Below are 19,844 nucleotides of genomic sequence, written 5' to 3' on the forward strand. Positions count from 1 at the left end.
CAATACCAGAATAGTTAAATAACCTTTAAATCTCTAAAACAATGAACAACAATTTTAAATTGCAAAAATATTGAACAATTAAAATGCAGTTCATCTGTAAAACAGAAAGAAAAAAAAAAACTGTAAAAACAATAACGTTTTCTCAGTAAATCTCAACTTACTCTTACTCACATACTACAGTAACTGTGGTGGTGGCAGATGCAATTGTGGCATCCATCAGTGCATTGTACATATGCAGGACTTGACAGCATCTTACACAATTCTACCGCGTTTACCGTTGATACAGGTTGTGCCTCCCTCAACTCAACTAAACTCAACTTCGCTTTGACATGTTCGTGACTTTTTGGCTCACTTTTGACCTAAAATGAATGCTTTTTCCCAATAACGTGTCAATCATGTCCCACAACGGCTAAATGAGAAGGGTATGTCCAGTTTTTTTTTTTTTTTTGGGGGGGGGGGGGGTCTAAGGTATTAAAAGAAACGCACATTATGCAATCAGTTACTGACTACTTCTTTCAATTAAAGAGTAATATAATGCAATTTAAACAAAAAATATCTGAGTTACTTTTTCAAATAAGTAACGCATATTACTTTTTCTTTTCTTTTTTTTCATTTTTTATTTATCGGTTGACTGATGCCTCTCCAGTCCCCATGTTGACAGAAATCGGGACAGGAGTAGGGTGCTGGCATTTTAAGAATTGTCTGAGATTAATGCGTTTATATATTTTTTTAAATCATTGTTAATAAAATAAAGCAGAATGCTTTAGTGGAATACAGCTGTACTCATTTGCAGCAGTGGATTTGTTCTACCCTTGAGCTCTCATGCGCAGCCGCCATAATATTTGCCATGATTGTTATGACAATCAGCTCAACAGGAAAAATAAGGCCACAGAATTTTGTCAAAATGTTTGGGTGAGTATGATTGATTTGTGCAAGTACACTTTCACAGCAGTTTTTACATTTACATCTTATTCTCTTTGCATTAAATACAAACAAGGACTGTGAAAAGAAAAGTTTTGTTTTATGCTACTCTTAAAGCGATAGTCGAAAAATGAAAATTATTCCATAATTTAATGTTACTCACCCTCAAGCCATCCTAAGTGTACATGACGATCTTCTTTCAGACGAACAAAATTAGAGATATACTTAAAAATATCCTTAGTCCTCCAAGATTTATAATGGTTCCGTATGGATTACTTTGATTATGGATGAATGCTTTTTTTTTTTTTTTTTTTTTTTTTAAATTTTAATTTTTTTAAACGTGGCCCCCCATTTACTACCATTATATACCTTGGAGGAGCAAGATTATTTTTAAACATATCTCTGATTGTTTTTCGTCTGAAAGAAGATACACTATATTGCCAGAAGTATTGGGACACCCCTCTAAATCATTGAATTCAGGTGTTCCAATCACTTCCATGGCCACAGGTGTATAAAATCAAGCACCTAGGCATGCAGACTGCTTCTACTAACATTTGTGAAAGAATGGGTCGCTCTCAGGAGCTCAGTGAATTCAAGCGTGGTACCGTGATAGGTTGCCCCCTGTGCAATAAGTCCATTCGTGAAATTCCCTCACTACTAAATATTCCATAGTCAACTGTTAGTGGTATCATAACAAAGTGGAAGCAATTGGGAACAACAGCAACAGCCACGAAGTGGTAGGCCACATAAAATCACAGAGCGCAGTGCATGCTGAGGCGAACAGTGCGCAGAAGTCGCCAACTTTCTGCAAAATCAATAGCTACAGACCTCCAAACTTCATGTGGCCTTCGGATTAGCTCAAGAACAGTGCGTAGAGAGCTTCATGGAATGGGTTTCCGTGGCCGAGCAGCTGCATCCAACCAAGCCTTACATCACCAAGTGCAATGCAAAGTGTCAGATGCAGTGGTGTAAAGCACGCCGCCGCTGGACTCTAGAGCAGTGGAGATGTGTTCTCTGGAGTGACGAATCACACTTCTCTGTCTGGTAATTCGATGGTCGAGTCTGGGTTTGGCGGTTGTCAGGAGAATGGTACTTGCCTGACTGCATTGTGCCAAGTGTAAAGTTTGGTGGAGGGGGATTATGGTGTGGGGTTGTTTTTCAGGGGTTGGGCTTGGTCCCTTAGTTACAGTGAAAGGAACTCTTAATGCTTTAGAATACCAAGACATTTTGGACAATTTCATGCTCCCAACTTTGTGGGAACATCACTGATGCTATGTAAAATGCGGATTTACGTATTTACTGACTAATGTAAATACGAGACTAATGTAGTACTCCTGAAAAAGTATTTTTCTTTAAAAGAAAAAATAATTCACCATGAATGTATTTTCTTAACTTATTGTAACTTATTTTCCAGAAACGTAATAAAAATGAAATTGCATCTTTACAACTACTTTTCTCCAGCTGTAATTCTACTACACTCAACTATCTTTACAAAATACAAAAAACAACTTCCACACACCTACAAATCATCAGTATTATGATCAACATTGTATTATATACAAAATGGGAATGTGTTTGATATATTTTACCTGAAAAAAGGAGAGAAATAACGAAGGAAAAGAGGCAGATGCAGGCTTTTTCAACGATAGTTCACCATGAATGATGCGCATCTCGAACATTCTCTCTTTAAGTGTGCGCGCCGATGCGAGCACACGCTTAAAATTGTCATTACTTAAACTCAAACAACTGATTACTAATAATTTTATAATATACCAGGAAATAATAATGAACCTTTTCTTTTTGTAACAGAATATATATGTAATAAAATAATAATAATATGCAATATATAATATATAAAATATGAAGAATAGACAACATCTGGTTAAACTGTAAAAGGCTAGGCCTACATAAATCACATTTCCTGTTTATCACACTAACAATATATTGTATTATAGATGTAGGATGAAACTATCATATTAAACATGAGGTCTAGGTCAATAAATGTTGTGCATTTATTATTGATAATGATACACACACATTCCTGCCCTACCCACTTTTTAAAACAAAGTTACACTGATCCTGTGGGATACAAACAGTTGAGAGGCTATGGGGCGAGGCAAGGAAAGTTTAGGTCTCATTTCTTGGTTTCATGTTGAAAGGGTGTTTGTTGTGAATATATTGACTTTGTTCATAAATGTTTTGTTTAGCTCACGGGCAGCATTTAAATCATCATGACTACCTGTAGTGGGAAATCTACTCATCTTCTGATAAATATGATATATTTCACATATTTACTATATTTGTAGGGAACTTACATGTTTAAAAAGTTGTTGTTGAGTTGTTGTTTAGCTTATTAGGTTAATGTTGAAAATTTATGAATATAATTTTTACATTTTTCATAATCTGTCTGTAAATGTTTGTATCCCCCAGGATACGTCGCGAGTTTGGGGGTATAAATTCTTTGAAAAAAGAACGCTTGTTTGGCAATGCACATTACAATATTATAGCCAATTTTTTTAAAAAAATGTATTTTCTCGTAACTTAAAGCAAACATTCTTTGTAAAATTCTGTTGAACAATATAATGCTTATTTATGAATATATTACTACTTTATCATATTTAAAATCCAAATTTCTAGGTCTATAATTTATCAATATCGCCCAAAACTTTGCCGAAACTTTGCTTTTGTCGTACACCAGTGTTTCTCAAACTTTTTCTGCCATTCCCCACTTTGGAGGTAGGGAAGGGTTCCGAGCCCCACCTGTCTCCAATCGCCCCAACAAAATGTTTAATAAACTAGGCTTTAAGTTTAACTGTTAAAATGTATTAACTTATTTTATTAACATTACATTTTAAAACATTACATTAAATAACAGCATTAAAAACTTTCAAATAGAGAAAATAAAAGTGCAATTATATTATCACTTTGCATTTTATTTATTACATATAAATTATAAATTAAATATTATTTGAGTTTTTTTTTTTTTACGCGACCATTATTTTAGAACGTTTCCCCTTATTGTTTCCATGGCGACGCGTCATGCACCGCAGCCACAATAACACTGTATGACAGATGTAACGCTTTTATTTCGTTTCTCCTTTTTTATTCAAAATATTCACAAACTTGCTTACCATGTCATCAACTATCTGATATTCCGATTCTCAAATATGTAGAAGTAAGTGTTTTGTCGTTTTAAAATCGTTAATAAATGATCTTGATCTAGAACGCTAGATAGGCGCAGAATGTTTGTTTGCGCAGCTGTTCAGCAAGCCCGGTCAGTCGGATTTATAGGACGTGAATTCATCAATTTCTCCCGAAATTCATGTAAGTAAGTGGCCAGTGATCTGGGAGAAAAGTAGAGTAAACTTTATAGTTACTTATATAACTTTTAATTGATTGTTACTGCTGCTTCCATAGATATCAGTATGTACTTTACAAACTCTAAATGTATTGTTTTACTAGTACTTACGTATATTTAAATGTCTGACACCTAAAATAAACATTATGTGGTTGAAAACACTGCATAGTTGTGATAAATGAGAAGTGCTGAGCGCGCGTCCGTCTCTGGCTCAGCGCCAGCCAAAGCGCGAAAGCACAGTTTGAATCTGGCAGTTAAGTGACGTCACTGAACGTTCTAAATCCCATATTTGTGACCGTACTCTCAGGGGCACATAAATAAAAATCGCATATGTGGGACTCAAAAGGTTAATAGAGATGGGCACAAAAATGACCAAATTTCCTCTCGTTTGTCGCGCCCCACCGGTCATGTCTCTATTCCCCAACAGTGGCGGGGCGCGGCCCACACTTTGAGAAACGCTGTCGTACACAATCTACTTCATGCCTTCTGTCCTCTGATGGATAATTCATACTTTAAAATGTTGTAAAAGGCATTGCCAAACAAGAATTCAGTTTTCAATGAATTTATAGGTTACCCCCAAATTAGCAACATATCCTAGGGGATACAAACATTAAAATCAAAACTAAAAGTCAAGGCAAAAAATATCAAGTTGTATTATTTGTGTCCTAATAAGATGGAAAATAGCAATAAATTAAGTTCCTGATGTCTCTTTATGGTCTTGCCAACTAAAGGGTTAAAGAGAAATGAAACCCTCCTTACCTTGGAGACAAACCCTTCGACTTAAGTAAAGTTGGCCGCATATTCTCAGATTTGAATTTGCCGGATCAATAACTCTTGAGCCAAACGCTGTTGCTACACAAATGACATCTCTTTTCAATCGTAGTTACTTAACGTAGACAAGCAGCTACAACCTCATTTCCATCAAAACCAGCTTTCCTCCGCGGTGGACAAAATACATGGTTCTCTATGCGCGGACGGCTGAGAGACAGATTAGAAGGGACCGTCTGCAAAGTGCAAAACCCGAAAAGCGTTACTACAAAAACAGTCAATAACTTCAATGTCACATGGCGCCATTTGTTTACTCACGAGGCGTTAAACGTCGGCGATAATCGCGCGCGATATTCGTCCCGGTGTGTACATGAGGCTTGTTTGAGATGCGCCTAGCCTCGCCTGAAGTTCAGCCGAGAGTAGGCGGTTGCAGTTAGGGGAGGAGTGAAAAAAGTGCAGGCAAGACGAACAGTTCTCTGTTCTCGTAGTGGATCAGAACCTACGAGATCAAAGGCGGATATCGCGGGATTCACACTCGTGCGCTGTGTTGCTGATAAACTGGATGTAATTTAAGTTCTGTTGCTTTTTTATGAAAATAAACATAATGAACAATACACCCAAAGTACTTGTTATTTGTTTCCATTCGAAAGATGTATCAATCATTTTTACTTTAATTATAGACATGTTTTTATATATATTTTTTTATAAATGACAACGTTCGCATAACCCATAGAGAGATCCCTGTGTCAGAGAGTTTGGGAATATTCACACATTATTTTTACACATAAAAACATGATATTAGAGTTTTAAAATCAAACATTTTAAATCAGATCAATACATCACGGTTGTTTAAACCAATAAGCTTTAAGCTGTGTCGTCAGCAAGTCGTTTCCCATCGTGCTTTTGGTCAGCGCAGTCGGTGGAGAGCAACTGCGCTCGACTGCAGAATCCGACACGTCCGCCTCGCACTCGCGAGAGGTTTTTGACACACGTCAGCATGACATCAGAGCAAGGCGGCCCACCCTCGGACACATTTCTAACCGGCATGCATCTCGCGGTGATCACCGGTGATCGGTTCTGCGCAGAATTTGCTCATCTCAAACAAGCCTATGCCTTAACACTGTAGTATCACCAAATTTATTTCACACACCACTGTTGGCCTGCTGGTTTGCAGACGGTCCCTTCGAATCTGTCTCATATGCTGCATTCCATGCAGGTTTTTGAGCCTGAAAGTCACGCCAAACTGCGTAAAAGTGTAAACAAACCAACATGGCGGACTGTATGGGGCTTATGCTCATTAACAATTATTTCTATCGCCAAAGGTGCTTACTCCTTGCTTATTTGAGGGAAACAGAGGAAAACGGCGCATAAGGCAAGAGAAGCTGTTATACCTTGTATTTCATGTTATTTTACCGTGCACTTGCATAAACACCGCATCCGTAGGGGCTGCCATTGTTGTTTCGCGGGCTATGTGACGTCAGAACCCCTAACTGGGAGTACATCGATCTAGTACGAGTTAACGGGTGGGAAGTCACGGCTTTGACTGCTGTTCCAGTGCACTTTCACGGGTAGAAGGTTGGAAAAACACGGATAACGGGTTGCCTGAAACGCGGCATCAGTCTTAACAAAAAATAAAAAAGAAGCGACACTCAATAGATCGTTCCATTGGCCTGTTGCACAAAGTTGCTACCCAGGTAAGTTCAAAATTAGTTTGAGCAATCTTTTTCGGGCTTATGAAGGTGGATTGGTTTTTAGCGGGTTTCCTCCGGTGCAGGTTTTATTCTGGGTTAGAGATCACAAACCCAAACTCGACCAATCAGCTGTGAGTAAAGTGACATGTATCTGATGCAATAAAGCCACTCCCCCTGTATTTCTCTCTCCAAAAATTAAAGCAGTTTAAAGGTGCTAAAGAGGATCTTTTCGTCGACTGAGAAACCAAAGACTGTTACTGAGTTTTTGAAAAGAGCGCATGAGTAAGAACAACCCCCCCTCCTTTCGAGGGAACGCCTCCCAAAATTCGTGCACGAGTATTGGAACACGAGTGTTTACCACCGGCATTCGCTGTATCGTGTTAGTGGATTCATTATGTCAGACTCACCGCAGGTAACTCATAATCTGCAGTTGTTACTCCTGTCCCCGGACAAAAACATCTCATGCGGCGCCTGTGGAGTGTGGAAAGTTACTGGAGCGCGCAGCCGTGCTCATCTCTCACAAGGAACCTCATGGCAGTGATTGACAAGCCAGAGGGCCAATCCGCGCACGTCTCTCACAAGGAACGTCACGGCAGTGATTGACAAGTCAGAGGGCCAATCGTTTACGCGATGATCGCATAAACGATTGGCTGATGTTTTTAAGGCCCTACCTCGTGCACAGATGATGTATATTAATATTATTCCTTTCAGTGCACCTAATAAATAGTCTTTTATCAGTTAGTAAAGACAGTTTCAAGTAATATTGCAAAAATGTATAAAACAAAACATCCTCTTTAGCACCTTTAAGTGAAAACATTTTAGAGACCAAATTGCTCATATTTTGCTGCTAATTATTCATTATATTTATATTAAATAAATTAAAATTATGAATAATTATGACATATTAGGCCAATGAGAGTGAGAGAGAATGAGAGTATAGTTCCTAGCCATATCGGCCTAGAAAATCGCAACTTTTCGTTTTCCGCCGGTCTTACGATGTAACTACAGAAGAGTCAAGTTTTAAATAGGAAAAATATTGAAACTCTTTGGTTATTTTTGAGCGAGATGCTAACGGTCTAATCAGATTCAATGAACTATGCTAAGCTATGCTAAAAGTGGTACCGCCAGACCCGGAGATCGGCTGAATGGATTTGAAAACGGTAAAACTGAAAATGAGCCTATTTTCAAAAAAAGTGGAGTGTTCCTTTAAGAGATTGAAGAAAATGAAGTATTTAAACTCATTTACACTTATGAAAATACTTGTCCATGAAAGAGGACAAATAAATGAAATTATCTTGCTCTATCAGTGCAAGTGAAACTTGTGAAGTTAGTTTATATAGTAATATATAGCGATAAAGACTCAAACATGTGTAACGGAGGCCAGCTAGTAGTCACTGTGCAAGTAAACCTCACTCCTCTGATCTCAATAGATGCTCGAGTCTAGTGACTGACGCTAGAGATTGCAGCCTTTAGCCTCCTCGTTAGAGCATCTCTTCTTGAGATCAGAGGAGTGACGTTTACTTGCACAGCGACTACTAGCTGGCCTCAGTAGTATGTAGTCATATTTAAAGTTTATTTACAGCTTTTTTATATTACATATGATCTGTATTAATATTCATTGACACTCAATAATTAATAATAACTGTTAAACTAAAATCGCTTGTGTGTAATGGATTAATAATAATATATATCATATAATAATTATATAAGTCATATATAAATCATAAAATAATTATCATTAAAGCAAGACAATTTCATTGTTAATGTTATTTTTCTATATAGTGACCTTTAATTTGGAGGAAGAGAAACTGGGGGAGTGACTTTATTGCGTTGGATGTGTCAGTTCATTTAGCTCACATCTGATTGGCCCAATTTCGGTTTGAGATCTCTGAACCAGAACATAACCTGCCCCGGAGCAGGTTAGCCGTGGAGCATAAATTACTATGGCGATGAACACCGCTAAAAGCCAAGTCACTTTCATGGTACCTAAAAGCCAGGATTGGAGTAAACTAATCTGAAATTTACCTGGCTAGCCAGCTAATCCAGCTTCATGGTACAGGCCCCAGGAGTGCTAAGATCACGCGAACAGAAGCCACAGTTACAGAAGAGGTAGCCTAAAAGATGCACACAAAGCTGTTGTTGAATACCTGAATGATATATGATATATTATTGGATTTGTTTTTTTTTTAATAAATATTATTATTATGTAAAGTAGTTTATTCGAGCCATAATCCACGCTGCATACTCCGGTACAATAGGTGGCGGTATGCACCTGATAAGTCATGTAATCCGCCATAAAATTAGAAGAAAAAAAGAAGCCACAGATACATCACTTCCGTGTTTACTGACGAAACGTAGTGAAATGAAAGTAAAATCTGACGTGTCCTACTGTTTATCGCTGATATTAGGATTTGGGAATCGCTTTTTACTCAGCAGAGTCACGACACAACATCCAAACGTATGAACTTCGAGCCAGAAGCTGTCATTCAGATATTATGGTAAGTGATAAATGCTCAGTTTTTGTACGTTAGTACATTTACACTTCATATAAACAGAGCGCTTACATACATGCATATTTCCCAGAATATTCTCTTAAAGTGACAGTTTAGCATGGAGTATAATCTATTCCTCATTAGAGTTTGTAAAGGGAAAAGAGACTTTAAAAACATTGTGTTAGGAAAATAGATTTTTATTTGACCGCGCACATTTGTGTACCAACATGAAACATTTAATTGATTAAAAATACAGTAATATTGTGAAATATTATTACAATTTAAAATGACTGTTTTCTATTTGAATATATTTTGAAATATTATTTATTCATTTGGTTTCAAAGCCGTCATCCCATTCTTCAGTCTACTAATATGCTGATTTGCTGCTCAAAAACATTTTGTATAATAACAGTTGTGCTACTATTATTATTTTGAGTACTATTAAGACTACTATTATTATTTTGTGAGTGAAACCATGAAACATGTTTTTTCAGGATTTTTTAAATAATAAAACGTTCAAAGGAACTATTTTCAATAGAAGTCTTTTCTTAGTCTTCATTTAATGTGTCCTTGCTGAATGAAAGTATTATTTTTTTATAACACGATGAGGTTATTAACCAAGTTTCTTTTCTCGAAGGGACCCAACTGTTGACCATTTGAATAATGTTCAGTTCAGAGAATTTTGGATTTAGATGAAATACATAATTCTGTTTTTCAGAATCGTAACAGACAAAGGGGATTCAATCTCGGCCTGCTCCTACTGGCCTCTCAGGTTTTCCAGCTGGGAATAGACAACATCCCACCTGTCACTCTTGCAACACTGGGCCTCAATGTCTATTTGTTCCTCTTTCCTGTCAAACCCCTCCTGCAGGTACGTTATAAAAACACAAACCTCAGCATCAAAAATGTGCAACATCTGCCAATAGTGAGTCAATGGAGAATATTTGAAAATTGACAAAAATATATTGAAAAAGGTTAGTAGAAGTTGCACAAGTCAAAGTAAAGGCAAGTTGTAGTCACAATTCTTAATATGTTGAATGTTAATACTTTTGTTCTGCAGACGTGTTTAAGTGTTCGGGAGGCGTACTGGTACAGAGACTGGGGTCGTCTGTTGCTGTCACCGTTTCACCATGTTGACGACATGCACCTGTACTTCAACATGGCCTCGCTCCTCTGGAAGGGCATCAAGCTTGAGAAGAAGCTGGGAGGCGCCTGGTTTGCGTACCTGTTGTCTGTCTTCTCTCTGCTCACCGGATTGGTCTACCTGCTCCTGGAGACAGGACTGACCAAGATGACGGAAGACTCCTCGTACAGTCTACAGTGTGCGGTGGGGTTCTCGGGTATGTGTTGTGTTGGATAATAATAACAACATTATTACAATTTAAAATAACCATTTTCTAATTTCATATGTTTTAAAATTTAATTTATTCCTGTGATGCCAAAGCTGAATTTTCAGCACTATTACTCACAGTGTCATATGATCCTTCAGAAATCATTCTAATATGATGATTTGATGCTCAAGAAACATATTATTATCAATGTTCAAAACATTGTCCTGCTTAATTTTTTTCATAAATCATGATTTATTTATTTTTTTAGGATTCCTTGATGTATATAAAGTTCAAAAGAACAGCATTTATTTGTAATAGAAATCTTTCCGTAACATTATAAGTGTCTCTAAAAATGTAGTGGGACAACAGAAATCAATTCATTTATAGATGACATTTTATATTTCTCTACTAAGAAATAAGCAATTGAAGTTGTTTGTTTCGTTTCAGGTGTCCTGTTTGGGCTGAAGGTGGTGAATAATCATTATCATCCAGGTGGGTCCACGTACGTCATGGGGCTGCCCATAGCCAATCGCTACGCCTGCTGGGTGGAGTTGGTCCTCATCCATATCATGAATCCAGGGTAAGCATGACACTCATTTCAAAGACACTAGAGAGCATCTGACATTAAACCCATATTGAACCTGTATATTTACAATAAATGGCAAATGGAATGGAACGAATGTGTAAATAACAAATTATATGAGGTGAATCCAGTGTTAAATCAAGGAGTTATTAGTTATTATTTTGAAAACAGATATGACCAGGTTGTATATACGAGATGCCGAATTGGACATTCAAGACTCACTCATTCATATTTATTGATGGGGGAAGAGAAACCGGTTTGTGATTTGTGTAAGAATTTCACGAGTGTAAAACATATTTTAATAGAATGTCCTTTTTTAAATAATATTAGACAACAGTTTTATACAGAGAACACATTAATGGACCTTTTTAAAAAGGTTTCTCCTGGAGTAATTTTAGAATTTTTGTCGAATATTCAATTGAAAGACTCTATGTAATTGTTGTTATTTATGTTGTTGTTATTGGTATATATGTCTGATTTTGTATAGTGATTGTTTTTAAGACAAATGTTTTAAATTATTGTATACAATGTATTGAAGTGATTCTGCTGATTGCCATGAATATAGCCATTGCTGCTGATATGGCATTAAACCATAAATAAATAAATAAATAAATAAAAGGCACTAGAGTAAAACAATACTATTACAGTTAGGCTAGTTCCGAAATAAGGGAGAATATTATCCCTCGTCCTAGCGGAAAACATAATTACCCTCTCTACAAATGCATTAGTTGGATATTTTACAGCTTTAGCTTGAACATACAGTAGTACAGTATATATATATACAGTACAGTCCAAAAGTTTGGAACCACTAAGATTTTTAATGTTTTTAAAAGAAGTTTCGTCTGCTCACCAAGGCTACATTTATTTAATTAAAAATACAGTAAAAAACAGTAATATTGTGAAATATTATTACAATTTAAAATAACTGTTTTCTATTTGAATATATTTGACAAAGTAATTTATTCCTGTGATCAAAGCTGAATTTTCAGCATCATTACTCCAGTCTTCAGTGTCACATGATCCTTCAGAAATCATTCTAATATGCTGATCTGCTGCTCAAGAAACATTTAATGTGTACAATTGTACAAAATATTTGTGTACAATATTTTTTTTCAGGATTATTTGATGAATAGAAAGTTCAAAAGAACAGGTGTTTATCTGAAATCTAATCTTTTGTAACATTATAAATGTCTTTACTGCCACTTTTGATTGATTTAATGCATCCTTGCTGAATAAAAGTATTCATTTCTTTAATTTCTTTTCAAAAAAATAAAAATAAAAATTCTTACTGACCCCAAACTTTTGAACGGTAGTGTATAATGCTACAGAAGCTTTGTATTTCAGATAAATGCTGTTCTTTTGAACTTTCTATTCATCAAGGAATCCTGAAAAAAAAAAGTACACAACTGTTTTCAACATTGAAAATAATCATAAATGTTTATTGAGCAGCAGATCAGCATATTAGAATGATTTCTGAAGGATCATGTGACACTGAAGACTGGAGTAACGATGCTGAAAATTCAGCTTTGCCATCACAGGAATAAATTAACTTTGTCAAATATATTTAAATAGTACACAGTTATTTTAAATTGTAATAATATTTCACAATATTACTGTTTTTTACTGTATTTTTAATTAAATAAATGTAGCCTTGGTGAGCAGATGAAACTTCTTTTAAAAACATTAAAAATCTTAGTGGTTCCAAACTTTTGGACTGTACTGTATATATATATATATATATATATATATATATATATATATATATATACTGTACTGTACTGTATGTTCAAGCTAAAGCGGTAAAATATCCAACTAATGCATTTGTAGTGAAGGGATTTTTTTTCCGCTAATGAGGACTGCATGGACAGTCAAAGGAAACACATCAAAATCGTTCCCTATACCCTCATTCACTATTCTCTACATTAGTCCACTAATATAGTTCACTTGAAGGAGTGAATGAAAACAAGTGAGTGAATTCAGACACTCAGTGTGCCAGAAGGGCTGCCGCTTTTGCATAGTTTGTGGTTGCTGTTTAATAATCATTTGAAACTTAAAAAAAAAAAAAATCTTATACTCTGTCATGGAAAATAGCATGTATTAATCTTAAAGCTGCAGTCCGTACATTATTTTTTTTTTTTTTTGGTTAAAAAAATTTTATCCAAAATCAATTTTTGAGCAAGTACATAACCAGCCAGTGTTCAAAACCATCTCCTTAACCTTACCCCAATTCACAAAGGTAAGCTTGTAATAGTGTTTTCTAATTAGAGTGGTACTGGTGGGTTTCTGCGGGAAATTCGAGCATGCAGTCATTCGTCTTTGCGTCATTACGTCACGTCTGTTTACATAAAGGAGTCCCAGCTAGTAGGCTATATGTGAGGATGCTGCTGGTGACGGATCATTTATAGCCTTTTCTCACAGCAGCAATAATTAAACTTATCATTTTGATAGCGGATTATAATCCAGAAAGGTCCAAATGACAATCATTAGTGACAGCAGGAGATTCCCCTGTAGTCAAAATCAAAACACATCCGACTGTGGAGTGGCTACAGAAATTGAAATCTACATGCAAAGCTAATACACACTAAATACACATAGTCACGCAATGCTGATGTTGTTAACATTAAAAATTTGAGAACAAAGTAACAATAATAATAATTTGCACAGTTTGATGTGATCTAAGTTAAGCGGTAGTTAGATTTAATCATCATTGGCAGTGTGATTTTTTTTTTTTTTTTTTTTTTTTTTTTTTTTCCTCAGTTGGTCAGAACAAAAGTGTCAGATTTGTTACTTGTTCAGATTCCATTTTCCAGTGAAACTTCTTATTTTGGTCATGCTTCAAGACTAAAATCTATGATTCCGAAGTACAGTATCCACACCGATGTGCTGACTAACACCAAACATTAGATTCATCCGAACTGTGCCGATGCACAACCCACCTAAAGATAATAACTCCACAAATAACTGCAATTGCAGGTTTCAAACAGAGATGGCGACAAAGAGGCAAAACTTACGGATCGCAGCTTTAATTAAACAATTTAATAATTAAAAAGGAATGTGTAACTGTATGATATTACGCCATGTTGGACCAGCCCTTTGGAAAATAGATTGATGGATGATTCAGCTGTGGGCGCCATCTTCTGGTGAGACGCAGGGATTCATTCGGTGCAACCCTCACAGCGCTTCTCTAGCCGTTAAATGTACATCAGTTGTACATTCATTATTGTGGTCGAATGTGGTGCATTATGGGATTGAATGAGTGCACTCGATAATGTCCACTATGACACCACTACAAATGGCTGTCCCCCCGAATAGTGCCCTATTTAAGGGTTTAGGGGGCGATTTCGAACACAGCGCTTTTCCTTTGTGTTTTATACAATGACCACTAGTAGTGTGCTCTTGGCATACACTATTATCTTTGACTAGTTTGCCCAGAAGGGATATGCATTACTGTTAAAAATGAAAGTGACGAAAAGAGTGACGATTATTTTTACTGTGAAATGAGTTCTTTGTATTTATTAAAATCAACAAATACAAGTTCAACATAAACTGAATCCAGTAAAACACATTTATTGTTGGCATAGTGTAGTAAAGGAAAATAAACTAGTCGTTATTTAAGGAAATTTATATTAGTATAAAATGTGATTTTTACCTACTAGTCTGTTATTCAGGGGCCAGTCACTGATGCCGGTCACAAATAACAAAGCTTATTCAGTGATTTAAAACATGTTATCATCCAACATAATGGCAAATAATATAAAACAATATTTATGTAGTATAATAGTAGTAAATTTATCTCTCACACGTGTCCCACATTGTCTAGGACCAGGCCTAGGATCTGATTCACAGCTTGTATTAACACACTTTCACTCTTGCAGGACGTCATTTGTTGGACATCTGGCTGGGATCCTGGTTGGGCTGCTCTACACGAATGGACCACTAAAGAGACTCATGAAAATCTGTGCAGGTAAACAACAATTTGAATGTTCTTGTGTGTCTTTGACATTTTTGTACCTTTTAAATATGTAAGAAATTATGCATTTTAATCAGAAAAGATGTGTTAAATTGATCTAAAGTCACAGTAAAGACATTAATAATGTTACAAAAGATTTCTGTTTAACATAAATGCTGTTCTTTTGAACTTTAATTTTAATCAAAGAATCTTGAAAAAAATGTATCATGGTTTCTACAACATTGTTAAGCAGCACAACTGTTTTCCACATTGATAATGAGCACAAATCATCATATCAGAATGATTTCTGAAGGATCATGTGACACTGAAGACTGGAGTAGTGATGCGGAAATTTCAGCTTTGAATAAATGACATTTTAAAATATATTCACATAGAAAACACTTTTAACCGTTTTATTATTTTAACTCTATTTTAGATCAAATAAATGCAGACTTGGTGAGCATTAGAGACTTCTTTCAAAAACATTTTAAAAAACTTTTGAATAGTAGAGTATGAGGACACTTAATCTGGAAATAAATGCATCCAGTCACATAAACGGCCATATCTATGTAATTTCAGGCTTTGTGACATCTAATGGGCATTATGGAGGGCAGCAGACATACTACAGTTCAGCAGGTATACAGTTACAGATCTTCAATAATATCAAATCTGAATCATTTTTCGCTTTTTGTTTTATAGGGAAATATTCAATTTGTTATAAAGGCAGCCATCTGATATTACTAAATCACATCCATCCTAGAAATGGCTCTGAGCCATTAAAGATGAAATTATTTAAGGGCTGCTTACTAGTCCATTATAGTCCTTAAGATCCATAATTTGTACGTCTGTGTTCACAGGATACAGTGGATATGGCATGCCGTATCCTCCAAACACCCATTACGGACAGCAGTCATTTAATCAAAGGAACTATGGCGCCCCCTACAGGGAGCCGTACAACACACAGATGCCCTCTGCGCCACCCCAGCATCCCTATACAGGAGGACTGTCAGATGAGGAGCAGTATGAGGCCGCTGTCAGGGCCAGCCTGAATGACAGAGGTGAGGAGTCAAGAGGTGTTGAAAATGGCTACTTGATACATATATATATATATATATATATATATATATTTTTTTAAAGAAATTTTATTTCTTGCATTAAATTGATCAAAAGTCATAGTAAAGACATTTATCCAGAAAAAAATAATAATAAGCAGCACAACTGTTTTCACTATTGATGATAATAAGAAAAAAATATTTCTTGAGCAGCAAATCATCATATTAGAATGGTTTCTGAAGGATCATGTGACACTGAAGACTGGAGTAATAATGCTGAAAATTCAGCTTTGTCATTACATTAATAAATGACATTTTAAAATATCTTCAAATAGAAAAGTTATTTTAAATTGTAATAATATTTTACAGTATTACTCTTTTTTTTAAAAAAAATAAATGTAGCCTTGATAAGCAGAAGAGACTTCTTTTAAAAACCTTGCAAAATCTTACCAACCCCAAACTTTTTGTATCTGGACCAAAACAGCATTAAAGGGTTAGTTCACCCAAAAATGAAATTAATGTCATTTATTACTCACCCATATGCCGTTCCACACCCCGCAAGACCTTCGTTAATCTTCGGAACACAAATTAAGATATTTTTGATAAAATCTGATGGCTCCGTGAGGCCTCCATAGCCAGCAATGACATTTCCTCTCTCAAGATCCATTAAGGTACTAAAAACATATTTAAATCGGTTCACGTGAGTACAGTGGTTCAATATTAATATTATAAAGCGACGAGAATATTTTTGGTGAGCCAAAAAAACTAAATATTGACTTATATAGTGATGGCTGATTTCAAAACACTGCTTCAGGAAGCTTCAGAGCATAATTAATCAGCGTGGTGAATCCGCAGTTTGGAGTGCCAAAGTCACGTGATTTCAGCAGTTTGGTGGTTTGACACGCGATCTGAATCATGATTCATTTGTGCTCCGAATCTTCCTGAAGCAGTGTTTTGAAATCAGCCATCACTAAATATGTCGTTATTTTGTTTTTTTTGGCACATCAGAAATATTTTCTTCGCTTTATAATATAAACATTGAACCACTGTACTCACATGAACCGATTTAAATATGTTTTTAGTACATTAATGGATCTTGAGAGAGGAAATATCATTGCTGGCTATACAGGCCTCACTGAGTCATTGGATTTCAACCAAAATATCTTAATTTGTGTTCTGAAGATTAACGAAGGTCTTACGGGTGTGGAACGGCATGAGGGTGAGTAATAAATGACAGAATTTTAATTTTTGGGTGAACTAACCCTTTAAGCAAATTTATGAACATCATTCCTTTGGTGTACAGATGAATGGAAATGACCATCTACTGCCACCTACTGACCACATGACAAAACAACTAATCTATTCTAATATCCCGGACGAGCCCCCAGATCTGTTAGATTCAAATAGATTAGTTACATATATATGTATATGTGTGTGTGTGTGTAACTTTGTTATTTTTGCTTTGTAGGTGGTTCTACACAGGCTAGATCTTCACATGGCTCTTATTCCCACCCGACCCCTGAAGAGATCCGCTGGCGACGACTTCAGAGATTTACCAGCTGAGCGCTTGGAGAACCTTGGATAATACTACTAGATTGTTTACATGAAAGATAGCACTAAACAACCAATCAGAGCTACTGGAGAAGATTCTTCCACTGCTGATTGGTTGTCATTGTATAGCATTTATGATGACATCAGTGGATCCCCTCTAATGTGTGTCCGGTTTCCAAGGCTGCTGCCTGTATTTCTAATTGCAAAAAGCTTGTACACACATTTGCTTTTGCTTTAAATACTGCTCTTAATGTATTTATGTGAAAAGTTTAACATTCATGAGGTGAACATCCATGACACATGGTTGTAGATACGAGTGCCTTTTGCAGGATGTTGAATGCACAGTAAGATGATTTTTTTTTTTTTTTTAATGTAAATCTTATCTAGCACATAGCACTTGGTTATTTCCAAACAACTTTTCTTCTTAAGTAACTTATACTTTGTTTCACAAGAAAGTATATTTTTGTAAGCAAACAATAAACCATGCTTTTTCTGACATGTTGTAGCTGGTTTTGCATTGGCTCTAAGATACTTCCTTGCTCATATGGTATGTTATAAAATATTTAGTAAAAATAAAAAGTATTAAAATTCAGGTTAATAGAGAGATAATTAACTGAATGTGAGAGACTTCCTGCATTTAGATAGCATAACACTCCTTTTACATAGTACATAAACACTACCGTTTAAAAGTTAGGTTGGTCAGCAAGTTTTTTGAAAGAAATGAATGTTTATTCAGCAAGGATGCATTAAATTGGTCAAAAGTCACAGTAAAAAGTTTAACATATCCATTCATCAAAGAAACTTGAAAAATGTAACGTATCGGTTTTCAGAAAAAATATGAAGCAGCACAAATGTTTTCAACATTGATGATAGATGTTTCTTGAGCATCAAATCATCATATTAGAATGATTTCTGAAGGATCATGTGACACTGAAGACTGAGTAATGATGCTTAAAAATTCAGCTTTGATCACAGGAATAAATTACATTTTAAAATATATCCAAATATAAAACAGTTATATTAAACTGTAATAATATTTCCCAAAAATATAGATTTTTACTGTATTTTTGATCAAATAAATACAGCCTTAATAAGAATAAGAGAGTTCTTTTAAAAATATAAAAAATCTTACCGAACCCAAACTATTGAACGGTAGTGTATTTATTATATTTTTATACAGTCCACAAATGAAAATTGTTTATTTTATTCGGAATGCTGGTTTTTGTTAGTGTGCATTACATCGAGTTATGTTGAAAAAAAGTTGGATATATTAGTGGAAAGATAACCGTGATGCGTCAACAGAAGATGATCATGTATCGACGATAGCCAGAGATATTGTTAAAAGCATCAAACATTGGCAATATTAAGAGGATTTGACATTTCCAATGAACGTAGGCCTGTTACTTTCTTCTATTATTATTACTATTAGGTTAGGCTTTTTTTATTATTAAAGGGGTCATGCATGCTGCTCCAACAATTGCAAAGGGGGCGTTCTTTGATCGCTTTCTTTATATAATTTAATCACCAATAAATTACAGATTATTTTCATCCTACTAAGAGAAACATTGCAAGTTGATGTTTAGTCACGGGTTTGATTTACTGACACAGACAAAGAACATCTGACTGTACATGAATCATTAATATCAGATCAGGCATTAGAATTACTGACATGTTGTCGCATTACTGTCGAGTCCAGGCACTGCACAATATTTTGTAATCCTCAACGGCATGTTTATTGCTAGGTAGCTCAAACCGGTTTAGCCCCACATAGGCCTATGTTACTTAGGCTATCTATTCTATCCCATGTCATGCGTGAATCGGTGGGCGGGGCTAAACAGGCAGTGATGAAGTAGGCGTTGATCTTCTTCTGCGGAGGAGGTGCTTGCTGCCCTTTGACGTCATAGATCCCCACTTAGAAAATTCTGTCGTTTTCTGGGTCTGGTGTCAATTAAAGCTTTTATTGGACTAACAAGGAAGTTTTCAGCTCTGAAACTTACAGGATATTCTTAAAGTATGATGACCTCTTATATGTCAAAAGCTCAAGGAAAATTTGATTTCTCAGTTCATCACCCCTTTAAATTAATAATAAATTTGCCCCTCAATAATTTCATAGCACATCACCGCATAACTGACGTTCTGTGAAGATAA

General features: G+C 35.7%; 1 protein-coding gene across 4 annotated transcripts; it reads left to right on the forward strand.

Moving 5' to 3' along the window:
- Positions 1-4,021: 4,021 nt before the first annotated feature.
- Positions 4,022-18,192, forward strand: rhbdd1 (rhomboid domain containing 1). 4 transcript variants are annotated; one of them, XM_048161408.1, is made up of 9 exons: positions 4,022-4,245; positions 9,147-9,236; positions 9,949-10,101; positions 10,291-10,570; positions 11,009-11,141; positions 15,020-15,108; positions 15,673-15,729; positions 15,951-16,151; positions 17,614-18,192. In XM_048161408.1, exons 2-9 carry the CDS (start codon positions 9,234-9,236, stop codon positions 17,706-17,708), a joined length of 1,011 nt encoding a protein of 336 aa, XP_048017365.1. In that variant the 5' UTR covers positions 4,022-4,245; positions 9,147-9,233; the 3' UTR covers positions 17,709-18,192. The 4 variants fall into 4 exon arrangements, with proteins under 4 accessions (XP_048017365.1, XP_048017363.1, XP_048017364.1 ...); XM_048161406.1 differs by lacking the exon at positions 4,022-4,245 and adding an exon at positions 6,535-6,741; XM_048161407.1 differs by lacking the exon at positions 4,022-4,245 and adding an exon at positions 8,550-8,847.
- The last annotated feature ends 1,652 nt before the right edge of the window (positions 18,193-19,844 follow it).

The sequence above is a fragment of the Megalobrama amblycephala genome, linkage group LG16 (genome assembly GCF_018812025.1).
Source record: "Megalobrama amblycephala isolate DHTTF-2021 linkage group LG16, ASM1881202v1, whole genome shotgun sequence".
Lineage (NCBI taxonomy): Eukaryota > Metazoa > Chordata > Actinopteri > Cypriniformes > Xenocyprididae > Megalobrama > Megalobrama amblycephala.